This window comes from Polyergus mexicanus, unplaced genomic scaffold (genome assembly GCF_030449975.1).
Source record: "Polyergus mexicanus isolate NDT 795.1 unplaced genomic scaffold, iyPolMexi1.0 SCAF_8, whole genome shotgun sequence".
In the NCBI taxonomy this organism is placed as follows: Eukaryota; Metazoa; Arthropoda; class Insecta; order Hymenoptera; family Formicidae; genus Polyergus; species Polyergus mexicanus.
The window spans coordinates 7,946,809-7,972,750 of record NW_027223328.1 but is presented as its reverse complement, the minus strand read 5'-3'; the positions used below and the strand labels follow the sequence as shown (position 1 = coordinate 7,972,750).

The 25,942-nt window shown below is 34.5% G+C and overlaps 4 protein-coding genes across 5 annotated transcripts in view; 2 read left to right on the top strand and 2 right to left on the bottom strand.

Annotated features, from left to right (window-relative positions):
- Positions 1 to 20,786, top strand: part of Task7 (TWIK-related acid-sensitive K[+] channel 7) — a 40,430-nt gene extending 19,644 nt beyond the window's left edge. Inside the window, exons 1-5 of one of the 2 annotated variants that reach the window (XM_070300803.1) lie at positions 18,406 to 19,283; positions 19,403 to 19,558; positions 19,696 to 20,039; positions 20,107 to 20,225; positions 20,319 to 20,786. In XM_070300803.1, coding sequence (XP_070156904.1) covers positions 19,157 to 19,283; positions 19,403 to 19,558; positions 19,696 to 20,039; positions 20,107 to 20,225; positions 20,319 to 20,586 — 1,014 coding nt within the window. In that variant the 5' untranslated portion in view covers positions 18,406 to 19,156 and the 3' untranslated portion in view covers positions 20,587 to 20,786. Of the gene's footprint in view, positions 1 to 18,405; positions 19,284 to 19,402; positions 19,559 to 19,695; positions 20,040 to 20,106; positions 20,226 to 20,318 lie in introns of those variants that run through there. The other variant, XM_070300804.1, reaches the window with a different exon arrangement.
- On the bottom strand, positions 2,602 to 5,251 carry LOC138935880 (serine/arginine-rich splicing factor 11). The gene is made up of 4 exons (XM_070300759.1): positions 5,203 to 5,251; positions 4,361 to 4,639; positions 3,418 to 3,793; positions 2,602 to 2,845 (listed from the first exon to the last, which is right to left on the bottom strand). The coding sequence occupies exons 1-4, from the start codon at positions 5,249 to 5,251 to the stop codon at positions 2,602 to 2,604; spliced, it is 948 nt and encodes a 315-aa protein (XP_070156860.1).
- On the bottom strand, positions 6,293 to 9,149 carry LOC138935316 (cylicin-1). The gene is made up of 4 exons (XM_070299767.1): positions 8,944 to 9,149; positions 8,329 to 8,690; positions 7,318 to 7,729; positions 6,293 to 6,713 (listed from the first exon to the last, which is right to left on the bottom strand). The coding sequence occupies exons 1-4, from the start codon at positions 9,147 to 9,149 to the stop codon at positions 6,293 to 6,295; spliced, it is 1,401 nt and encodes a 466-aa protein (XP_070155868.1).
- A 2,373-nt stretch (positions 20,787 to 23,159) lies between the features above and the next one.
- LOC138935868 (potassium/sodium hyperpolarization-activated cyclic nucleotide-gated channel 1) lies at positions 23,160 to 25,912 on the top strand. Its single transcript, XM_070300735.1, has 8 exons — positions 23,160 to 23,386; positions 23,599 to 23,820; positions 23,912 to 24,098; positions 24,564 to 24,698; positions 24,772 to 24,964; positions 25,030 to 25,221; positions 25,320 to 25,543; positions 25,622 to 25,912. The coding sequence occupies exons 1-8, from the start codon at positions 23,160 to 23,162 to the stop codon at positions 25,910 to 25,912; spliced, it is 1,671 nt and encodes a 556-aa protein (XP_070156836.1).
- Positions 25,913 to 25,942: the final 30 nt, after the last annotated feature.

Sequence of the window (25,942 nt, the reverse complement as noted above, 5' to 3'; positions counted from 1 at the left end):
GAGTGAAGGTATCTTTTTTTAAAGTTACGCGCGCGAACAAAGTATACAAAAATTTCATTCCAATCCCAATATTAAACTACAAGACGCTTTCCCGCGTGCAAATGATTTTATTTTTAAACAGTATTAAATATTTTATTTAAAAATAAAGTGAAAGTTTTTTTAAGACTTCTGAAGAATAGAAATTCTGATTCTCCCTTACTATAACTGTGCTTGATTTTATGGATATTGTAAAATTAAAAATAAAATATCGTGTAAATTTTTTTCGTAATGTACATCGAAATAAATTAATCTTTTTGCATCATTTGCGTTCAATATAACATAAATTAGTAAAATATGTTTCAAGTTTCAATGCGCGCGCGAAAATGATTCATATGACAATTTATAAAAAAGTTTACAGCATCTATATTAATTCACAAATAAGAGAGGCGGAGAGAGAGAGAGAGAGAGAGAGAGAGCCGATGCATTTCATAAATTTAGTCTAAAAAATTATGGCATGTAAAAAGAAACTAATTTCTTTTAATATATGAATCAAAAAGTTTACGTGCTGCTTGTCGCTTTAATATAATTCAATATGGGGCTGCAATCAAGAATTGTAAAAGAGGATCTTAAATAATTTATATATACAGTTAATATAATATAATATTATATTATTTTATAGATTATTGTATATGGTAGGTATCTGAATTAATGAAATTATGAAATTAAAGAGGCACTGTCGTTACCTGTTTGCGATAAAGTTGTAAACCGTCTCGCGCAATCTCGGTATGTTAGCACGGAGAGCAGACCGAATGGCAGAGTCGCAGTTACTCCGCATACTGAGGATTAAAAATTTCGCATGTCCTGCGTTTATACTTTGCGGACACGCGCGTGGGTGATTGTCCCTATTGGGTATCTCTGTATTTGTCCAATTAAGGACCATCCCTTGCTGCCATGGCAATCGTAGACAATTTCCGCAATCTATAAGCCGACCTTATTTTCTCTTTCCGACCTTATCGTACCACAGAGAGATGCGTTGATATCTCGTGGTATACTTATTCTCTCTCGTGTCTCTTTGTCACGCGTGACACGTGCACACGGGGAACGTTAAGATCTCCTCGAGGGCCTCCACTATCCGTGATTTGGCTAATAGCCAATTTTGTCTCGTCGCTCGCAGGTTATTTGTTCGTAAGGTGAAACTACCTACTGTCTATACGAAAAACACTCGCTTTTTTACTCTACGAATTCATATCCTTGTCCCTTATTTTATTTAATTTTTTTTATATTGGCGTAACAAGAGAAGAAACTATTAAGTTGATTTAAAATATTATTTGTTTTCTACATCTTCTTTTGGTGTAGTAAATAATTTTTACATTAATATCGTTCTTCTCTTTATAATTTTTATAGTCTTTAAATAAAAATAAAAAATAATAGAAATAATTTTACTAAATATTAATTTTAATAAATATTAATTTAATTTCAAATAAATTTGATTTCATTAAAATTTTCCAATGTTTTCTTTAAAGATTGTATGTACTTTGAAAACAAATTATTCTGGTAAGCAATGTTATGAAACAGAAAGGTGCATCTAATTAAAAGTGTATGATACTAATTAGTTGTTTATTATTGTTTTATATTTATTTTTTGACCTAGATCTCCGAGGGAATTTTAAGCCAGTGTTACCGTAGTTTTTTTTAATGATAATTATCGATCTTTAATAAATTATTATTATACGTTCGCGTTTCTTCTGGCATCTCCATTGGCGACTATCCATCTTCATTGCTATTATTTATCTTCTATTAACATAAGTAAACGTTAAAAATTGTACCAGAGCAATATCTATCCGATAAAAGCTTTCACGCGGGGTTTATAGTATCCTGTAACATCTATCCTGGATTGCTGACGGAATTGATTCCAATTCACACGAAAGTGTATGAAGGGGACGTGTAATTGCAGGTTCCGCTTGCGAGATCCTCGGATTCCATTTCGATATAACGCGGATTACGTGTTTTACCGCAGCATGATCGGTGTGCCCGATGCTGTGTATCCTGCCTGCCAGAAATCGAAGTGTTAAATATCTTCGAGACACGGAGATATCTACGACTCGAAGATATCCTGAAGCGAATTTCACCCAACCATCGGCATCATAAATCCGTGAGAGAAATTTCACCTCCAAGCAATCTTGTAAATTCGCAAAATCGTAAAATAATTCTTTGCTTTGGACCTTGGCAGTAACTTTGAAAGGGGTCCAGCGTTTTAAGCTAAAAATAATTTTCTATATCACTTTTGATCGAATATTTCTCATCGATCCTGAAATAAAATCTAACACGCGCTTTTCCCGAGATTCGAGAAATGATGGTTATATGTTTACAAGATTAAAAAAATGAATTTTTATTATTATTATTGGATTATGAATTTTATTATTGCATCGTGCACGTTGAGACTAACCACGACCATATACATTTACATTGTATCACATGTTTGAAATTGTAAACGAGTATCAAAGTGTAAATAAATCGTGCGATTCTATACAAAATTAATTTTCTGTCACTTGTTAAATTATTAATATTAAACAAAAGGTTCTTTAAAAAAAAAAAAAAAAAAAATTGTAATCAAGATCGATGATTAAGATTTCGTAACGTCAGTTCTCTTTTTCTTTTCCTCGTCGTCGGTCTCGTCCTCGTCGACGGATAAATCCGAACCATTTTCTTTAGTCTTCTTCATGGATTGCCCCTCGTCGGACTGGTTCGATCGTATGGTCTTTGGCTCCCTTTCTATGTCATCCGTGTGAATATTGCTCTTTCGATCGTTCTCATCCATCTCGTAATCGTCCGCCTCATCCTCGGCAACCTCTTCGGGATTCTGCGGGCTGGAAATCCCTTTGATCGTTTTATCGCGTTTCTAGACTTACACTATAGCACAGAGTGCAAACACTCTGAGCGATTATGACGCTAGACTCTAATTATTTCGCCTAACAATCATGCGAAGATAAAAATAGTTCCATCGATCGTACGATGGCGCGTATTAAAGGAACGTTAATCAAACTTGTGAAGACATCATTCACATTATAGATATTTTATCTTCTATTTACATTTAACTGATTTTTTAAATTATTTCTACTAATTAATACAATAAATTATTATATTAAATAATATCGTATTATATTATTCAGAAATTTATTTTATTTCTCTGGACCATTTGCGTAAAGAAAAGTCGAGTAGCGAAACAAGTGTTGAATCAAGTTTATTTTCCGCTCTCTTATCGCTCTCATATTTCTCTCGCGATGATTTTTTTTTTTAATTTGCCATTAATAGAACTTTAAGCTCTCAGGATCATAGTCGCGTTATATTACATGATATATTGAGAACGTTATTATGAAGATTAATATGCAGACTACGCAATATCACGCATTATTACGTCTAAACTACGTCTGACTATTACCTGCTGTATCTACTGCGCACTCTGCTAGGCGACCTGCTTCTACTCCTCCTTCTTCTCCTTCTCCTCCTGCCTCCCCTGCTTCTGCGACGTCTTCTTCTCGAGTCGCTTCTCGATCTTGGACGTCGTGTGCTCCTTCTTCGCCTTCTTCGTCTCCTTCTTTGCTCTTGCACCTGGACATCCTCGAGCTTGGTCGGGGTGTCGCGCTCCTTAGACAGAGTTCTGTCGCATGTATTAATTCTGCTCGTCCGCGGATCGTTCTTCATCAAATCCGAGGATACGCGTAGAACTTTATACGTGGAGTCAGAAGGAATGAGATAGCCGGACTCGACAGCAAAGTCTAATGCCTTCTTAATGTACTTTCTCGCCTTTCTCGAGCCTGTCAAAAGAAACTTGTAAAATTTATTTGAAATAAAAACTTATTTTAAACGAGTAGCTGTTTTCATGTATCATATTTTTCTCTTTTTTTAGAATGCAATTATTTTGATATCCAGATAGATATTAGATATAAAATTATGTTATTGGCAAAGATATGTATGTTATTTGTATTGGCTGTGATACATATTGTCACGTGAATTGAATTTTATTTAAAATTCTATGCGTAGCACGGAAATATTTAAAATATCGTATCGTAATTGTAGGATATTTTGTAGAATATTAAATAATAATCCATAATAAATAGTTCTCTTTTATATCTTTTGATCATCGATATTATGCAGAAGCAAAGGGAGAGGCAAAGGAGATGGAAGAAGGAAGAGGAGCAGAGTGAAGTGTTTAGTAATTACAGTAGATAATTGTCAGATATAGTTCATTCATGTAATTGGCGTAGTCTGCGTATTAATTCATTAATAACGTTCTCAATATCGATGATCAAATACTCAATATTATAATTTAAGTCGCATATTTGTACAGCAATTGATAACTACTTAATCAATTAATTCCGTACCTTCGCCACCTACACATTTTTGCAAGTACGAGATCGGTAGATCTCTGGAAGTAGGACGCTTGATGCCGCGCGTTTTCGAGATCCTACCGTTATCCTTGCGCGCTCTATAGCCCATATTCCTGCCGGCAATTCCCGAAGTATCCGCGGAATCTACGACTTCGTCGTGGTACGCGTTCTCTCGGCTGTAGCAGCGACACTTGGTTGAGAGAGCACGTTCCGTGTCGTCGACAAGGAACTTGTAGATTAACTCGGGAATGTTCGGCTTGCGGCGACGGGGCTCTGTATAGAAATTACATTAGATTGAGTAGATATTTACCTTTATACAAAGAATCTTAAATTTTCATTGTTTACGATTATATCGAGAGGCTGTGAAAAATTAAGAGAAATATACTGACGCACTCTATTAATGCCGATTAATGTTGTTATAAAATATATTATATCAACCAATATCGAAGCTGCGTTTTGAATACAAACAAGTTGCACATTTAATAATTTTGAATACTATTAATACAAATTAATTCATAACAGATATAATTCTGGTTTTACGGATAAAAAGGGAGTTTAGATAACGCTGGTTTAATGAATCAAATCGATTTGCAACATAAATATAATAATAATACTGTGAAACATTTATGATTGATTAATATGTACAATATATATTGGTAAGTGTGATAAATAAAAAAGAAATTGATAAAGAATGAGATTATGCCCAAATTATATTACCAATTGAAATTTAAATAAAGTTTGTCGCGTGTTAGGTTAAAAAATATATAGAAATGTTGAAAGAGAGAAAAAAAAACAATAAAAAGAAATTTTTTTAGTTCATCAAAATAGTCACTCACTCATTATTTGGTGACTTTGCGTATTACGATGTCTTTTTATGCGAGCCATTTTGTGCTTACTGTTGGTTTCGATATTTCCTTGATCTTTAGACGGCGTGAAAAATTTGCTTCCCGATTGTTGAGCACATCTACCTCGATTTTTCGAATTTTCTGAATAATTAGCCGGCCATGGTGTGGAATTTCGTTTGCAAATTTCCGAGACATTGAAGATTTAAAAGGAAGTATCAACCGACGGCGTTTTTCGTCGGCGCTTTCCTCTTCTCTTGTCTTTTTTTTTCTTTGTTTAACAACGCAAAATCGATTTGCGATTATCGTTCGACCAATCGATTTATCGCTGAATTTTTTAATAATGCAATCGAATAGTAACATACCATTAAATACAATGACTCCTTGACTTCAATCGGCCAAAAATTTTTTTTCCATTTTATGCATTTGCGTTTTAATTATAAATCGGGTTTGATTGCAATAAATTTAATTTTATTAAGATCAGAAATTGCATAGATTCGTAAAATATCATCAGAGAGCAATTTGCCTATTTAAATTAAGTTGGCAACAATCTCGGGTACGAAGTAACGATAGAGTATTTTTTATACATGTTGCAATCAATAATCCAATATTGTATAATCTCTTGTCTTTAATATGAGCAAAATTAAAATTAAAATTTCATCGAATTAAATATCTTTTTTTTTATAATACTATAAATACATCTAAATTTTTATTAATTTATTTCTATAACACTTTCTTTAAGTAGAATATATTGTCAATTAATATGCAATTTACTATGTGTTAACAAAAACAATACTATGATAGATTAGATCTAGTATATTAACATACAATAGCAAAAAGATTTTAATAAAATTATATAGATAGAGAGAGTTTTTTTCTCTTTTCGAAAATAAAAATTTGATCGAAAGAGTTACATAGACACATGCTTGCGAAATAAAAATGTAATTCCAAAATAGATCTCAAAAATAGATGTACAGTAAATACATTCAACAAACGATGAATGAGACAGACTATAAAGGGGTGAGAAGTTTCTCTCTCGTTTCTGGACGGAGAAAAGCGTTGCTCGAGGTGGGCGTTCAATTCCTTAAGCATCCATTTCTTTGATCGGGCCGTTTGTGTTATGTTCGACACTCGCGTCATCAAACTTTTCGTCGTCGTCATCGTCGTCGTCGTCATCGTCCGCGGCGTTCTTGCCCTCTACATTTTCGCGATCGTCGTCGATACTCATCCCGGCCTTTGGTTTTTCCATTCTTGATTCGTCTTCCTGGCTCGACGTCGACTTCCGCCTCTCAGTAATTGTCGCACGATTATCTTCATTGTCTTTATACTGATCACGATCTTCGTCGTTCGCGTACATATAACTTTCCTCGATTGGTTCGAACTGATTGTTCTCAGCGCGTTTCGAAGACGAAGCCGTGCGACGTCGTTTGACTGATTTTCTGACATCTTCGTCGTCCCTTTTCCGCTGTTGTCTCCGCTTATTGTTGACCGTATCGTTGATTTTGCTTAAGAGACATGTGATTTAGATAAAAAAAATCTCTCCTACAGACATATATATACAGAGCATTCTCAAGCAAAATGTATTGCGTAAGATATAAAATAGATGAGAGTATTTTGCTCTTCATGAAAATGCAATTTAAAAAGAAGGAAATTTAATCTTTTCATGATATAAATCTTTTTATTTTCCCGAAATTTTCTTGAAATTTCTTTTTCTTAGAATTGTGAAGACGCTCATAATGCATTTATAACAAAAAGTCTGTATTACGTGACAAACTATTACGATTCTTGTAATCCATTAAAGTTATTTACTCAGCAGTATAAGACACTATAAAGCGGTATTTTTGACGATGCATTTATAACAGATAATTATTTGATTAAGTAATACTAAGAAATTTTACAAGAAACCATTTTCCTATCATTCCCTTTTTTTCAATACCGAGTAAATAATTTTTATTACTTTACACATTGATATGTACACTTAATGTAATAGAATAATATTTATCTACGAGGACGATGAAGATTATTTATTGTAGATTGAAACTTATGATGAGAAAATTATACATGATTAATAAAATTATCATATCTTTTGTAATAGAGAAATTGACCAACCTCTTTTTTTTTACGACAGTTTTCAGCTTGTTTTTTTCGCGCAGCGTCAATTTGTCGGACGATTTTCTTTGGTTGCTTTCTCTCGCACTCAAACTCCTAGCAGGACTTTGAATGAAATGTCTTCTCTTGGACCTCACCTGTTCTAGGTCTACATCGGGACGCGTTTTATCTCGCGGAATTCCGCGACGCATCGCCTTCCGGTCGCTGATCGTTGTCGGTCGTGTCTCCCCTCGTCGCGCGATGCGTCGTTTTTGTCGCGATTCGACGTCAGCTTGTCTCGTACTCCAAGATCCCGTGTCCAGGGTCGGGCACACATGGAGCACGTTACCTTGTCGATCGGCCGGGATCAGGTAACCCGATTTCACCCCAAATGACAGTGCCTTGCGGATGTATTTCTTCGCCTGTCGCTTTCCTGCAATATGGATGTCATTCGTTGTGCACAAACGATTGTCATCCGAGAAATTTGACCTCGTGGTCAAGAGCGCATTTATGTACAGTGACATGTAATGACAACTCTCGCGGATGCATTGAACGAACCATTTCACTATTATACACGTTTATTTGACTCTCCGTCCCGGGATGCAATTATATCCGTTCCTATGTCTTCGCACGAATTACTTCGAACGATATTGTCATCTTATTTTATAACGTATGTATATAAAAATATAAACTATCAGAAAAAAGAAGAGGCTTTTAAAATTTGTCACAAAATATAACTATAAAGTTACGCGCAAAAGATTTATTAACAGATTTCTAGAACGCTCGTTGCGCTGGAGAGGCACATATAAAGAATATATAACATAATATATAAGAGAAGAAATTATTTTTTACTTATTTCGGTAAAAATCTGAGGGAGGATGAATTTATGCGAGGATTTAATATAAATTTTAATTATATTATAAGGAGTTTTTTCTGTTTCTATGAGAGAAGAAAAGTCTAAAAATTCATTCATATTTACATATATTGGTTTACATATTTAATATATATATATATATATATTAAATTTTTAACCTTCCTCGATGCCAGCCTTGATGTAATTGTTTATGAGCTGCACCAAGGACTTCTTTTTGAAGAGCGCTCTAGCGCTGTTGAGTGAATTGGCTAACGCAATTGGCTTCATTGAGATATTAGACGCGCTGCTGTTCGCGGAACTCGTAGACGCCGAGTTATTTGCAGCATCCATCGACTCCGTGAGACTTTCAATGGACGTAGGTCTAGATTCCATCGCGTACTCGGGCATTTCAACGGATTCCGGGCTATCACCGCGGTCGACCACCTCGAACGGAAGCCTTTGCCGCTCGTGATATTTCTGTATTCTTCGACGGGGTGTCCTGAAGCGTTCCGGGGATTGAAAGCGTTTCGCTTCTATGACGACAAATGTACAGTAACGATGTTAGCTTACACGCATTTCTAGCTGCGCTAACACAATTTCGACTCGTTTTATTAATTACCGATTACAGCTACATGCGGTATATGTAACTGGAATAAAATTCTCAGTTTTAAGCTCAAGCTGCGATGCTTAAGATTAAAATATCTGACAGATTTGGAATAATTCTCTTTTATGTCTGAATTTATTGCAGTTCATCTATTACATTATTATTTGTCGATGTCGCGTAATAACATCAGTTACCTTGATTGTACTTATCGATAGTGAGAAGCTCGTAGACCAATTGGGGTATACTGACGGAATCGTATGGTTGCTGTCGATGCGGAGTGTTTGCGCGTTTACGGCGCGTTGATCTAACGCGAGAACGAATATCGGGACGCGATATTCGTTCCGTCATCCGCTTCTTCTTGGGTCGAACTTTCGCATTTCTCTTTGACGACGCCATTATTTGATAATGGTATTTTTCCTCTTCGGACAGCGAGTCCACAAACCGCGCAATCACGTAGTTGGCTTCGATTTCAAATAAAAATTGAATGATGTTTTCTCGTCGTTCTATCCATGTGAAAAGTTTAATTTTAATCCCGTTTCTATGTAATAAAAAAATAACGAAACATATTTTTTTTTTATATAAATATATGAAAAAAATACTAATTAATATATTATATTATGATTAATAAATAATTATTTATATTGTTAAGATTTATTATTAAGATTATTTATTAAGATTAATAAATAAATAGGATATATTAGTAAATAGTATTATATAAAAATAGATTTTTTTTTTTTCTATGACTATAAACTATATGAATATAAGATAAAAAAGGAAGTACAATTATTTCACATTTTACAAATAAAATATGAAAATATTGTAAGTTTTTCTCAATATATTTGCAAATAAGAAAGAAGCTTAATTTGTGTGTATCCGTGTTCTTTTACATCTAATTGCACACAGATATAAAATTGTTATTCTCTATCATAAAAATATTCATCTTTAAATCTTGTTTTCTTGATACTTCATTATCTTGTAAGGAATTTGCAAGTCTCTCTCGTGGAAACGGCGTGTTATTAAAGTTTGTGGGACTTTTGGCGGACGAAGAGAGAATGGAAAATTTCCTGTGGAAACTATGTAATTCTCATCTTCGTCCGTTCGTTGACTCAATTTATTATGTCTCGATCTTGAAAACTTTTTGTTCGATTCCAGAGATGCGGTTGGTTAGATAGAAATATCATACGTCGTATATAATTTTTCGACTATCCGATTATCGATCATCGCGTAATAATAATATCGCGGCGAATCGTCTCAAAACTTTCAACTTTTCCTTTCGCTTGGGATTCTGCCCAATATATTGGATGCGTGACGACCTCATTTAAATCTTTTAAGAATCGGAATTTTGATTATCATGCTATGCTGATATCAAGATTAAAAATAGTTTCTATGAAATATGAGATGCGGAATCAAACATTTATATTCAAGGATATATCTAATTTTTAAATTGGATTTACATTATTTCAGAAATAAACCGTTATATAAAATTGCATACTCATAGTCGTGTATTTCGACCTATAACTTTAATGCTTGTACGTAACGTGATCGTGGTAAATTAATTACATAGGTAATTGCAAGATGTACAGTATATTTAATTAACGTAATTACCATATTGCATTAGAGATAATAACAATTAATTGATAACTAATATCTGATGAATATTGCGATCCTAAATCTCTTGAATTCTAAATCTTATAAATATTATAAAATTAATAGATTTAAGAAACGGTCATTCGGGATGAAACATGTACTTGAAAATCAACAGGCTACTTGAATTTTAAAGCGCATAGATTGGGCGAAGAAAGATTGCTTCCCATAGACCATAGATTGTCGATTCGAGTTTGTATTTTCATCAGAACTAATATAATATTTCATAAGTTACTATTATCCGATTTTCAAGGATTAAAATTACGTTTATCCTATAATAGTTAATATAATAATATAATTGAAACAATTAAACCATTTATCTCAAAAGACAAGTGATCTCAAGAAAACTGAATATTATCTGACTAAGGCGGATGGAAGTCAGGGCTCAATGAACAATGTTCGTCGTTTATTTCTCTTTCAAGAATTCAGAAATGATTCTACGGAAATAAATATATCTTAAACAATTCTATTAATTCATACATTTCTATAAAAGCGCCTAAATATTTTTTGAAAAGATCGATAGCAGATATTATTATATTTAAATTGTCAGATTTTGGCTTTTTGTGCAGATAATAAATAATAAATTCTTCTTTTTCTTGAATAATTTTTTTTAAAGAACTTGTTAATTTAATGTAAACATTTATTAAAAATTGATAATTAAATATAGAGAGAATGTAGTAAACATAACGCCTGTTAATAATTATAAAAAGAAATCTATATTAAAATATAAAGCAAATATTTGCATACATGCAGCTTTCCCTTTGATATTCTCGTAGCTACAACTAACTTAATTCGCTCGGGGTTGTGTGAGCTTTCAGCTACGAAATAACTATCGTGTTTGCGACATCGATATTTATACACTTTGGATGTGACGATCTTTTTGTCAACGAGGTCCCTTTATGATTCTTGAATTTTGCTATTTTTGAAATAATACAATATAATACAATCACAATAAAATTGTTGAGATAGAATGATTCTCTTGATAGAATGATTAGTATGAAGCGAGATATTTCCCATATTATTTTACAACTTTTTAAACAATCTCATAAACAATATTTTTGTTAAAAATTAAAAGTAAAGGTAAAATAGTTTTAAAATTCAATAAACAATTTTTACATATATATGTAATTTCGCTATCTATTCGCTCCTTCTCTCTTATGTTTCCTACTTAATATAAAAACGTTTAACACATAAATTATAAATTTGTAAATTACCAAAAATATTTCTTGGTGATTTTGGAACATTATATAAACAAGTATTTATTTAAAATGTTCTTCGCCTTCAACTTTTCTCATTGTCAGTAGCAAATGCGTTATATGATTCTGCTCTATACGTGTAAAGCGCAACAACTTCTATGCAGTTTCAAGGTTGTCGATACGATCGCTCCGTCGACGATTTATCCATGGGTATCTATCAAGCCACATGTGATTTATTGCACACTTGTGGCGCGAACGTATCCAGAGATTCAAGGACGCAGGATCAATACATAGACGCGGAATCAAGTTCAATTACTCGTCGAGCATTTCGATGGCTTCCGATCGTGACGCGACGCGGTGGGATTTTTTTTTATCAGAAGAAGGCACATTATTGAGAAATTAAATGCGCCGAGAGAGGAAAAATAATCGCGCAAAGCTGTTTGTCTCGTTTGATTATTTAACTTGAAACGAGCAAGCGGGATTCTGTCATTGTAAATTGCGAAATACGCCCTTCCAAAAGTATTTATAGAGTCATCTCGTCGATTGCCTCGCGAACAAGTCATCGAACGTCTAGAATCGCGGAAAATTATCTCGTATCGAGTTCGAGAATTTTTAAGTTACCGGAACGATGTATGCAATGCGGATTGCACAGTGTAATTCGCTAAAAATACGCATCGTCGTCGTATTTCGAAAAACGACGGAATAGGATTAATCCCCATAGGAGTCGCTTTCCATTTGACGTTTAACGGACCGAGAAATGAGAGATGTCACGAATCTCGCGTCCGGCCAAGGATAATGGAAAAACGGATGTAAATATTTTTTTTCTACTGTGTATGCGTCAAAATACGGGCTTATTGGTTATCTGAAATAACGCATCACGTGGAACGCAGGAGCTTCCAGCTGATCTACGGTCAGACGATCAAGATAAAATAGATGTAATGATCTGGACGGGCGTAGAAGCATTAGTTCGTTAGCCGCTAGTGGTAATTAAGATCCAAGCGCTTAATCAACGGGACAAAATAAGTATGTATTGTATTGTATAATCCGTGTGTACGTTACTTTGCCTCGTTGCGGTTTGGCTTCCTGTGACGTTTTCTATGATATGATGCATAATCGCGTGGAAAATTTGGTTAAATAATATCAAGTTATTTGTAATAATGAGTATTTGTGTAATGTATTATTTATAGAAAATGTTATCTCTCTCTAAGTCGTAATGTCGGTCATAAAATATATTCAGAATCGACATGATCAGGCAGTCAAATTACAAGGTTATCACGCACGTGGAAGATACGGCGACGCGGAATTACTGAAATAAACAATTCTGTTATAAATATGTAAGGGTTGTTGTATACATTTATTTTTAGTAAATTGAACACGATATAATGAAGTAATGATTACATTCGTATAGCTGTGTAATGATGGTCGCTATAACAGTAACTTAATTATTATAAGCTATGAAAAAAAGTAGCACCTGTCTCATTATGCTTCAAGCGTTGAAAACAAACCAAGATCGAAAGTTTTTAAAGAAATATATAGGAATCTATTGTCTGATTCGAAATAGACTCTTGAAGCATCTGAAGGAGGTGTGAAACTTTTCATTTATTTATCATATCAAGTCTTATAAAATTTTCTCGTTGCAGTCTGACGTCGTGCTTGTAGAATCTTATTTAAAAATTGCTTTACGATTTGTTTTTTTTTTCATATACACAGTTTGGTATTAATGCTAAAAATAAAATTTAATATTATTCCCAAAAAAATATAATGTCGACAAAAAGATTTGTTAAATCAAGTTTATAAGCAAAATAAAAATTGTAGAAGAATTTGTCGCGCAATCGAGTGTGGAAATGGCAGCAATTGTAAAAAAATGTAACTGCGAGTTCGATCATCATGTTGACGTTTAGCGCGAATGGATTTACGAAATAGTGCAATAACACATCATAGCGCTTTTGTGCCAATAAAATGTAGAATGTCAGGCATTGTCGAGCATTGCTTTCAGATACTTATACGCTTGACCTAATTGCGAGAAAAACAATGTTTGCGATTATAATAATCGAGTTGAAATACTCGCCTGAATTAACAAATAAGAAAGATGTTGCGCAAAAGCCAAATGTTTGCAATAAAAGCATTTTAATGATGTAAAAGTTTTCTTTCAAAACATCATAAAATGATCGACAAGCGTTTTAATAATTCCGACCGTATTTTGCAGAAAATGTATCTATTTCTCATCTATTTAACAATCACTTTAGAAAATCAATAAACGTTTGAAGTTTACTAACAATAAATTATGGTAAAAGAGAAAGAAATTTTAAAATTTTGTGTTCTATTAATTTACATTCTAAGATTATAATGACTTATTAATACTTGACAATATGTTCGAGATCGAATCGGCAAATTAGCGCATTTATAATTACCGTGACATGATGCGGCTTGACAGTGACATTCACGAATCGCAACGACTGTGCCGATCGTGACCACGCGGCACAACCCATCGCCATTGGCGTGGGTCGCCAATTAACGGTAGATTAAAAGTAGCTAGCAATAATAAAATTTCTGCCCTTAACAAAGATCATAACAAACAATGCTCTCCTCGAATCCAAAAAATCGAGACAAAAACTGACACCGAAAACTCGTCGGCTTCACGGCGAATCCGGATCCTTCGAGAAAGGCAAGCTTCAATAGCAGCGCGCGGAAGGAACGAGGGTTCTTTCGCAGAAAAGTCTCGGTTGCGATTTACTTCAGCTATCTCAGAATTTTCTCGAAACATGGACTTGTGCGGGAAAGAAGTGTATGCTCGCTCCTTTCGCTCCACCGTTAGTGCAATTGCTCCATTCGAGATATCGAACTCTTGCCACTCGGCATTCCGTTGCTCGCTGTTTTGAACTGAAAAGATGAATACTTGTAAATTATGATCGTTAATTAAATCTTCTGCCATATAAATTGATCTTTTGCCGCGCTTCATCCTTGCTGCTCCATCTCTCTCGTTTTAATTCTCACTCGCGTGTCTGCTTGGCTCGTGTACACAATAGTTATGTAATTATCAATTTTGCAATTGAATCCACGCATCAGTTCTCTCATCAAATATTGATCTCTCTCTCTGACATATGTTATTTAAATATTATAGTTAGATTGTCCGTGTGATATATTGTGACATTAAAAATTGGGTCAATTATTTTTGCGTAATAATCGAACAAATAATTACGCGAACAAAAGGAATTTCAATTTTATTCGTGACAGATCCGCCAAGAACGGTTGATGAAACGATGTACAAGATTCAGTTACAACGTTTAATCGAGGAAACGTTGGAACGATGTCGCGGCTATTATTTACTCACAACACATCGATTACTATTTACTCGCGACGTTGCTCCCCAAATGCTTTTTGTGTTTCCCGATTAAATTTTCATTGCATAACTTGTAGTAAAGCACGCCGAGGTGTACGCCTGAACGTGTTTAAATCATGAGAGTGGGAATAATTTAGGAAAATGCGGAAAGTGATGCTACCAGTCCGTTGTAATTTCTGAGATTGAACGTGCCCGGATTATGTGTAAAATCCCGCGTATAACGTGCATCGATGCGGCGCAGCACAGTGAGATCTCTCGTTCTGGTAATAAAATAAAATAAAATAAAATATGAAAAATCGAAAAACGAATGATACTTTATCAATGGCGTGTAACTGGCTTCTTACTTAAATTCTTAAAAGTTTAAATCATTTTATTTTAGCTCTCTCTCTCACAGGGATATTTAAATATTTAAATCTATGAATCTTTACTTCTATTTTCACACACATTTTGTTTTAAATTTCAAGGGTTCTTTAATTCTTAGATATTAAAAGATATCTAACTATTTTTATTAATCTATAGGCATGTGTGTGTGTAAGTGCGTAGATCCGTAGAATTTACGCATGAGATTTCTGAATCGTATTCCCCGATTTTCAGCTTCGTCGATTCCGACCTAAGACGACCGCGAAATCTTTTTTGATGCGTAATTGAATGAAATCGAAAGGAAGGTTGGCCAATGATGCAGAATCAATGGACCATTCAAATTCATTGCTTACGTTCAAGGATGGACATATTCGTTCTAACTTGATGAAGCGCGTGAAATGTGTACTTGGATTAATATTATCGATTTTGTTTCCACTTCTATACAAATCGATCTATATCGATATTATTATCAATGTTTTTTATCATCTTTTCTGCGCTGTTTAATCGTTTGTCAATCACTTTACAAGAAGATAGACAGAAATCGGAGCGGAGCTAAGTGTCTTTATAAAATGACTATTTTTAATTGTTGGTAAACATCTTTATCGAGATATATATTATTGAAGGAATTTTGCTTTTAATTTTTGATTTTGTTGATATTCTTTAAAATGTTTACATTATGTTTAATGTTTATATATGTTAATGTTTATTTTTAAATTATTACAGATAAATTGTTAATTTCATATTATCAGAATGTTAAATAATTTAACGAAATAAAGCACATTCTTATATATTATGCAATTTATTTTGATATTATCTTAAAATTTACGTATTTTTCTAACGTTCAAACTTTAAAGTGAAGTTTAGATACTGTAATGTATTTGACTTGCAATTCCGAAAGTAAAACACATATGTATGTAACTTACTTTCTACCTATTTAAAGACAAAATATTTCTACTTACGATTAGAGTGGAATAGAGTAATTTCAGCATGCTTACTCTGCTATTCCCTTCACAAACATTTGCACCTATGCAACCCGTCGCTGTTGATATAAGATATTCTTCTTGTCGTGAAGAACCCCGTCTTTATCCTTATTAGCTATTTTCGTTCGTCGCAAAAATACATAATCTTTTTCTCTCTCTCTTTATCGATCTGTCATTGCATTCTTAAAGTAACATCAAACAAAAAGATCGACGTTAATTAATACCTGTTACGACATTAAATCCCGTTAAATTCATGCCGCATTGGAAGACAATGTACATTATAATCATCAAACATAAAAAAGTATAATAAAATGGGAAAAATAATATTCGCATCGCTCATAATAAATACCGACACAAATAAAAAAGCGCACTTTTTCTTGACAGACACGATTACGCCTTTAACCAATTGCGCCTTGGTGATGATAGAGACGATGGCAATTTTCTTAGAATATATTTTCTTTGTCCTTTACCTCGTTATAGCGATGCAATGTAGGTCGTTGTTCAGCAAACAAGATCGGTAACGGCGCAATCTATCTGTATGCAAATAATCGGATCCGCTTTTGATGCTTTTGTCGCATCGTTTCGTTTCGTGTGTGTTGCATTCATCGAAATGGATCCCCGTGGAGCAGCACGCCACGCCAGATAACTTTCCCCAAAACCTCCTTAATTGGGATTTGCGGAGAAGCGTTATTAAATTGCCCCGTCGTGTGGGGACGGACGGAAATTTATGAAGGGGAGAGCGAGGAGAAAGTTAAAAAGCGAATTCATAAATCATCGCGAAAAATATGATGGGATGAGAAGGCATTGTAGATCGGCTATAGAATCATGACGAACATAATGTATTTGCATTAATAAACTTGCTATAAAATGCTGAGTATCATTAACTTGAAAAAGAGAACCGTATAACAGAAATATTTAAATATCTTCTAGCGATAAGATAATTTTGTTTTGAATATTTATAACAGATATTGTATCTTATTGTTAGAGAGAATAGCGTGAACTTCCAAATCGAAATTTTTAATGATCTAACAGCACATTTGAGAATCATAGCTTTTAGATTATATCTTTCACTGATAACATCCTTTATATAATCCGATACGATTAAACTTTATACAAGCCTCGTATAATGAAACGATTGGAGAATCCTTTCCCATTATTAATAGAGAGAAAATAATTTAGATTTCTAAATGAGTTTGTTGTATAATATTGATATTCAAAAGTTTGTAATTGACATTGATTGAGAAATGACATGAACTCTTCCTTTTATTAAACTCGCATTAATTAATTATCGCATTAAATTAAAAAATTTTTTTATTACTAGAAAATATGATACTCTACTCTATTTACTTAAAATTAATTAATATTTTTGTTGAAAATATTTTTGTCGCTAAACAAAAAAAATAAACTTTGAAAAATAATGTTAGAAAAAATAATGTTAGAAAAAATAATATTTTTTTACATCTTTGTAAAATAACTTTCTTTTCCGTTGACATGCTTTATGCATGAACATGCTCGTTTCTCTTCTTTCCCATTTTTATGGTTATCCGACTTTACGACAATTTTCAGGGAGATACGGGGTGATGTCCTGTGATACAGATACGATATCATTGTCGAGAACAGTCAGGAGAGGAGCCAAATTGGCAATAAATTATAGGAATAATGCCTGTAGCTTACGTAGGCTTACAATAATGTTTTGTTTTGACATTTTCGTGCGTATTTTTAGCGTATCTTTTGCTGTTATGTTTTGAGTGGGTGCAAAAACCGGTTAATCTTTACATCCAGTGGATCACGAGTTTCTGATAATGGTCATGTCTCAATAAAGATCAAGAGTTCAACATTCCAATTGTTCTCTTTTTACAGAGTTTGCAAAGCGTCAAAATATGATAAAAAAACTATTTCAGAAAATTTTTAAAGCAAGATACAAAAATTATTGCGCACTGTTTTATTAATATTTATTAATTTTTTGAACACTAAGTCTTTACTTACGCAAAGAAAAATCTGAACGTTATAATATAATATACGACATCTATATTTTTCTGCCAATTACCTACAAACATTTTAGAATATTTTTAATTAATTAAATTCAAGATTTGGTTTAAGCGAAATTATATCTTGTATAGCTTTTCTAGCAATAAAAAGTACAGTGCCTCATCATCGAAGACAGAAAAATATTTCCTTATTATTTCTAAAATCTTTCATCATCTCGAATTTAAACAATAACTGAAAGATAAAAAAATAGATTGATAAATCTATAGATAAGCCGGCATGCAGATTTTCAGCCGAGTTATCAACGATAGATTCGCGTTCGCAAAGAAGATCAGTACTTCGCATCGACGGGCGGTTCGTGCATGATTGACACAACTACTGTCGCGTCAAAGACGCGTCGTACTACTGAATCGCGATATCGGAGCGCGGTTATCACTCAGTTATCTCATCGTTGCCGTCTATATCATCAACGCAGTTACCGTGTGGTGCTCGAGACCGCAACCACGCTTACCTACCTACCCTACGAAGAAATCAACTACCGCGCATCCCTTCGGTTTTTCCCTCTACTACCGGTTAGCGATCAATACTCGGGCGTAGAGTAGCGTGCAGCGGTAGTTGTTGTCTTGCGAGTATTGTGCCAACTCTCGTAGCATTTCTCTCAGTGCGCTTCTCGTGATATGCCGTATAAACCTTCTGCATGGACGTCTATTTATCCGGTGCGAGATAAATATTTATTCGCGCGCCGTGTGCACGGGACGTGCTCCCGTATAAATGTCGCGTGTCGCGGGGAACGTTGCCGTCAGGGGAAATCTCGGGGAACGCGCGACCGTTGAATTTTTTATTCTGTAGCGCGTTTACGTGCGCGCGGTATTCTCTCGGAGGGACAAAACGGCGAAGATGAAGAGGCAGAACGTCAGAACACTATCGCTTGTGGTGTGCACGTTTACGTATCTCCTCGTTGGCGCCGCGGTATTCGACGCCCTGGAATCGGATACCGAGAGGAAACGCTGGGAATTTCTCTCGGGTGAGTCCTCCCACTCGTTGTTTGCGTCGATAGATATTTTTATTCGCGGATCGATAATTAATAAGTTAATTATTTCCGCGCGGCGGCAAATACCATCCCTTCTTTCCTACTCGCTGCAGAGATACGCCGTAACATGATGAAGAAATACAACATCACACCGGAGGACTACAAAATGGTCGAGATCGTGATAATAGAAAATAAACCTCACAAAGCTGGGCCGCAGTGGAAGTTCGCGGGTGCCTTCTATTTTGCCACTTTAGTATTAGCCATGATTGGTAAGTAATTTTTATATAAAATTTTTAAATTTTTAAGATCTTAACGTTCGTTAAGAGCATAATCCTAATAGAAAAAAATACTATATTTATTCAAAAAAAATAAATTTGTTTGATATATACGTACAATTTTCCATAAGGTTACGGACATTCCACTCCGGTGACCAAACCCGGAAAAGCGTTCTGTATGGTATACGCGATGGTGGGAATTCCGTTGGGACTGGTAATGTTTCAAAGCATCGGCGAGAGATTAAATAAGTTTGCATCAGTCGTGATCAGGCGGGCGAAGACGTATCTTAGATGCGAGAAGACTGAAGCGACGGAGATGAATCTCATGCTGGCGACCGGCCTGCTTTCGAGTATAATTATTACAACGGGCGCCGCTGTGTTCTCGCGATACGAGGGTTGGAATTACTTCGACAGTTTTTATTACTGTTTCGTAACGCTCACCACCATAGGCTTTGGCGATTATGTCGCTCTGCAGGTAAACGATATTTTACTAATCATGCGAGAGAAACGGAAAGATGATTTAGATAAATTATTCTTCGTAGAACGACCAAGCGCTTTCCAACAAACCTGGATATGTAATCTTGAGTTTGGTCTTCATCCTCTTTGGTCTGGCTGTAGTCGCCGCCAGCATTAACTTGCTCGTGTTGCGCTTCATGACGATGTAAATATGTTTTTTTTTTTTTAATAATATAACGAGAATAATTATACAACTATTTAATAAAAAAACATTAATCCTCGAAACATATCGTTACAGAGATAGCGGTGAGGCGCGTCGCGATGACAGCGAGCTGGTTTCCGCCTCGCATCATGTTTTAACGTTAGACGGCGAGGTTGTGGCGGTAAACGGTAAGCTTCTGGCCAACCAGGTGCCAATCGTCCACGACACGGACGATTGCGTAAGCGTGTGCTCCTGCACCTGCCTCGGCCCGGCGACTTCTGAATTGCTGGACCCTTCAGGGTATCAGGGCTACCGGCCACCCCCGATCTCTGCCAGTCTCCGAGTGAAACGCGCATCTGTCTGATGGAGGGAGTTTCGTCGTCGCAGCTTACGTCGTCGACTTTCGAGGACCGACAGCCGGGAGCTGCTCGGTATAGACGTGTAAGGGTCGATTTTCACCGCGAAACTTTCCGCGCTGTGATACATCCGCGGGGAACGATTCGTAACGTTCGGTAAGATTCTCATCTTCTGCGGAAAGTAAAATTTAAAAAAGACAAAAAAAAACATCAACATCTCCCCGATGTGTTTGATACATGTGTAATAAGGACACTGACTGTTAATCGTTTTCCGACATCGTCGAAGGCTTGCCGGAGATGCTTGGACAATGTGTTCCTGCTACATTTCTTCCCGATGTTGTACCGATATGTATATTCACGAAGTTGATGCATTTTGATAATTAATGTTGATCGACCGTATCGATTTCCGATACGTCGATCCGTATGTTGTATATGTAATCCGAGTGTTATATACACTCGATTTTTATGTCAGATGAAAATGATGAACGGCATTGTATAATTGTCGTTTTAATTGATAAACATTCATACAGAGCGCTAATTGTCCGGATATCCGAGCGGTGACCCTTGCAATATCGTATCCTAGTAAAAATCGAATATCCCAGTACCTCAGATGTAACATATACGAGCTCAGACGCGGATTATCGGATAGATGATCGCGTATTTATAAATTGTAGTATTATCAATGTTGTATTAATATGTATGTGAAGTAAAAGTATAGATTGGCTTCCGCAGCCTAGAGGTTTTCAAATTTAACAATGCCAATGTGACAATTGAAAACTATTGTCTCATTCTCTTGACATAAAAGGATTTTACTATAATAATTATATTTATTATTTATCTAAGAAATTATATTCTCTTTATTTTATTATTTTGGATATTATAAAATATTTTAATTCACAGATGAGATTTAAAAATTTCTTCTCTCCCTGTTCAAAGTATTTTCTGCTGTGGAATGTATTTGAGAATCTCTCGGCCAGAATCGTGCAGTATCGCACAAACTATACATATGAATATATACAATAGAACAATATTCTGGCCTGAATAGCATAATATTATATATATATATATTTCCATATTTATATCCGTAAATGTAAAGAAATGTCGCCTCAAGAAATTTGACATGATCACTTGACTTATATAATTGCAGATTGTGGGGGGTATCGCAAGTTGTATTTTTTTAAGACGTTTATAAAATAAAATAGAAAACGCCGAAAGAGAAAAGAGAAGAAAAAAGTGAAAAGAAAAGAGAGGTAAAGGATATACCCGGGAAGACTGATAGCTCAAATTCTCTTTAAATCAATTGTAGTTGTCATTTTTTTTTTAAAGAAAATCTTTTTCTTCTTGTGATTCAATTGCGTTAATATCTTTCAAAAAGTATTCTTTAACAGATTTGATCTTTGCAATGTTGTAACAAATAATGCAAACATCAGACATAACAATATAAAAGTAATTTAATTCTTCAAACACATTCATTGTTTATTAACAATTAAAAATGGGCGTTGTATTTAAATTCTTTGTATTTACGTTGTAGTTACGTTACGTAATAACTTGCATTAAAATTGTGTCATAAAATATCAGTCTAATTACAGATAAAATTGGACACCGACTAGGACATGCTTCCTTTGTTATACCTATATCTTGTTATATTTCATCAATTAGAAAATACGTAATTATGATCGTTGTGATTAATATACGCACAAGTTGTAATAATGTTCAAAAATTAATTTCACATGAGACAAAGTTCAAGTTAACAATAAAACGTATTCAATATCATTAAAATTCAATCCTTTTTAAGACGTCTCGTAATGTGTACAGTATTTAAAAGTGCGCACACAGTTCACACAGAATAAAAATAGGCAAATCGCTCTAAGCAATGCGATAGATGATTATTGTACTATTATTATAAGATTTATCCTATATGCCCCTGTATATTTTTTAATGTGAATACATTTTTAATAAACACAAATACAACGCGTCATAATTAATTTTACATAAAATACATGTATAAAAATTTTGGAGCTACCTTTCTTAATAGAAAAATTACTAATTAATCCATCGTTCCAATTTTCTTTAATATAAATATGAAAAAATTAATTGACGCTCTTAATGATTAAAACTCCTTCGATTTCGAAAGAACATAGGTAAAACTATAAAAAAATATAATAATTATAATAGAATAAATCTTCGCATTTCGAAAATCACAATTTTTCGTATGTCGTATCTCACTCTTAAAACAAGGTACATTAAATCGATATTCGTAAGTATTATTGCCTTTTTTCTGCGACGCACTTGACAATTCAAATATTAACTGTGTATGTAATTTTAAATTAATTGGTTTTGAAAAAACGAAGAACCAAATATATATATATATATATATATATATATATATATATATATATATATATATATACACATACACAAAATAAATGCCGCGCGTGCAGCGCGCGCTTATAGTGTTCTAGTTCGCTTTAAATTTTGCATAATAATTGCATTTTAATGATTTAACCTAATATGTCATTTGGAAACTCTTCTCTCTTTACTGATGAGAAAAGCTCATTTTTTTTATTCACATCATTAAACTATGATGGAACACACGTGTCAGCTGTTTTTGAAACAAGAAGATAAGTTTCCCTTTGCGGCTGTAAAACCATTGACTTTCAAAAATGTGTGGGCAGCATGGTGCGGTATCAGCAAATATACTCCAAAATGCAATCTTTACATGGACAGTATGGCTACAATATATACCGAAAGAGCAAGACATACCGTATTTAAATATTGGTGGACAATACATCCGTTCAGTTATGGCAGGTATATTTTAAATGTAAAAAAATGATTAAATAAATTTTATGTGTGCATGTATATATATATATATATATATATGTGTGTGTGTGTGTGTGTGTGTGTGTGTGTGTGTGTGTGTGTGTGTGTGTGTGTGTGTGTGTGTGTGTGTGTGTGTGTGTGTGTGTATATATGCGTAAACATCACTTTTATTTTGTGCAACGTAACATGAAGATTTACAGATTTTTGTGGGATACTTTTATGATGATAATATATCTGATTGCATTCTTTACGATCCCTTTTATGGTTTGCTTCGTCATAATGGACTACGAATCAATTAATCTAGATAAAGTAAACATTCCAATTTATGCGATATGTTGGTTAGATATAACGTTCAATTGTATTACGGGATATTACAATAAGAGAAATATGTCTGTCGAGTTGAAACCTACTAAAATACTTATGTAAGATCTTGCAATTGATACTTTTATTTTTAGCTTGATTAATTGTTTCTTATTAATTTTCGTGCATAATATTAAGAATAAATTTTTGTAGATCCTACCTGAAAGGATTTCTCGTGCCGGATGTGCTATCGTCTCTTCCGTATGATCATGTGACACTACCATGGCGACGACTTCCGGGAAATAATTCCCATTATGTTGTTGTCTTACTTAATATAGCACCTGTCATAAAGTTAACGCGCTACTATACCCTTCACTCAAATATCCATTATCTATTTACGGTAATGTTCTCTTATTTTGATAACAATTATACAGGGTGTCTAACATGTAAGTAGCCAAACGAAAAGTGGAGATAGATCGGGTCAATCTGAAGCGAAAAGTCCTATACCATTTTGCTAAATTCGCAATAATTATTATGTTATTAATTAAAATGTCTGAGCCAATGAGCGCGTGGGAAGCGGTAGGCCGGAATCTATAGAAATGTAAAATGGCTTAATTGTTTATGTCTCTTAGTATCGGAAGTATCAAAAATAATTATCCTCTCGAATTGTTTTTTCGATGGCAAGACAATGATGCCCTATCATTTCCACACCACCTTGACATTTTAATTAATAACAATAATTATTGCGAATTTAGCAAAATGGTATAGGACTTTTCGCTTCAGGTTGACTCGATCTATCTCCACTTTTCGTTTGGCTACTTACATGTCAGACATCCTGTATATTATTGAATACTTTTTATTTCAGCATTTGGAAATAGAAAACTTTTATCTTGAAATGTTTACTACGCTATTGCTGGGATTATATTTAATATTTTGGTTTTCTTGCCTGTGTTACTTGATACCAATCTTAATGATGTACCTTGTCAACATTCCACCGATAGTGAGCGTATATACGATATTGAATTATGCATATTTCTAAAATAATAATTGTAAAAATATTATCTCATGAAAAGGAATGCGAGGAGTGTTGGATGATGAGATTGGAGGACAGCAGTCTTAGATACAAGCTGCAAAACGCTGTATTTATCGTGATGGAAAATATATTGGCAAGTGGCTACGGTCTATACATACCTGAGAAGAATGGTCATATCATTTTTAATAGTTTTCTTATGATTATCGGTAGATTCATCGTGTGCTATATGTTGGGTAAGGCATTATATGTGTAATATTTGTTGGAAATAATTTTCATTAGACATATAATTATCTTTCAGTTATGTGCTTTCGTGTCAAGGCTGAAAAAAAAGCATCCGAATCGAAGTTTCAAGAGCTAATAGATCAAGTAAAAGCGTATACGAGACAAAGGCAATTATTGCCACATATGAAGAAACGTCTCTTAGCTTATTACCATTACCGTTTCAAAAATACTTACTTTCGCGGTAAACGGATTTTATCGGAATTGACAGGTTAATAGAGCGCATCGTACTTAATTATGTATAACAAGATGTAAAATTTCTATCGAGATAATAAATCTCGCTATTTTCTTAATCTAAATTTTTCGCAGAACCGTTACGCGAAGAGATTGCGCTTCAGTCTTGCCGACGATTAATCGAGAACGTGGCAATTTTCAAGAATTTGCCAAAAAACATTCTTCAGTCAATAGTAAAGAACTTGAAGTTCGAATTGTTCCTGCCGAATGAAGTAATCATCAAAGCTGGCACTCAAGGTGATTGCATGTTCTTCTTGTCGTCCGGAACCGTCGCGGTTCTGACGCCGACTGGGAAGGAAGTAAGTATTTCTTTCAATTATATAGTATATTTGCGTTTGCATTTGCTACAAGGAAAAAAAATTTGATCATTATGCGAGATGTGTCACTTGAGCGACGGTGCCTATTTCGGTGAGATCGCGCTCTTGGTAGCGGATCAGCGAAGGGTTGCCAGCGTCATTGCGATCGAGATTTGCGAAATATATCGACTCGATCGTAAGGATTTCCGTCATTGCATAGACGTGCATAGCGAGCTGTTCGCGGAGATCGAACGCATCGCCACGGAACGCGTGGAGAAAACCGTCCGCGTCGAGGAACAGCATAAGCGTTTCTTAATGCGTCCGAGTCGCGTACCGAATCTACGCAGTAGGCCAACGAAAACCAGAGTCTGAGTGTACACGTTGATTGTCGTCGTTGTTTAA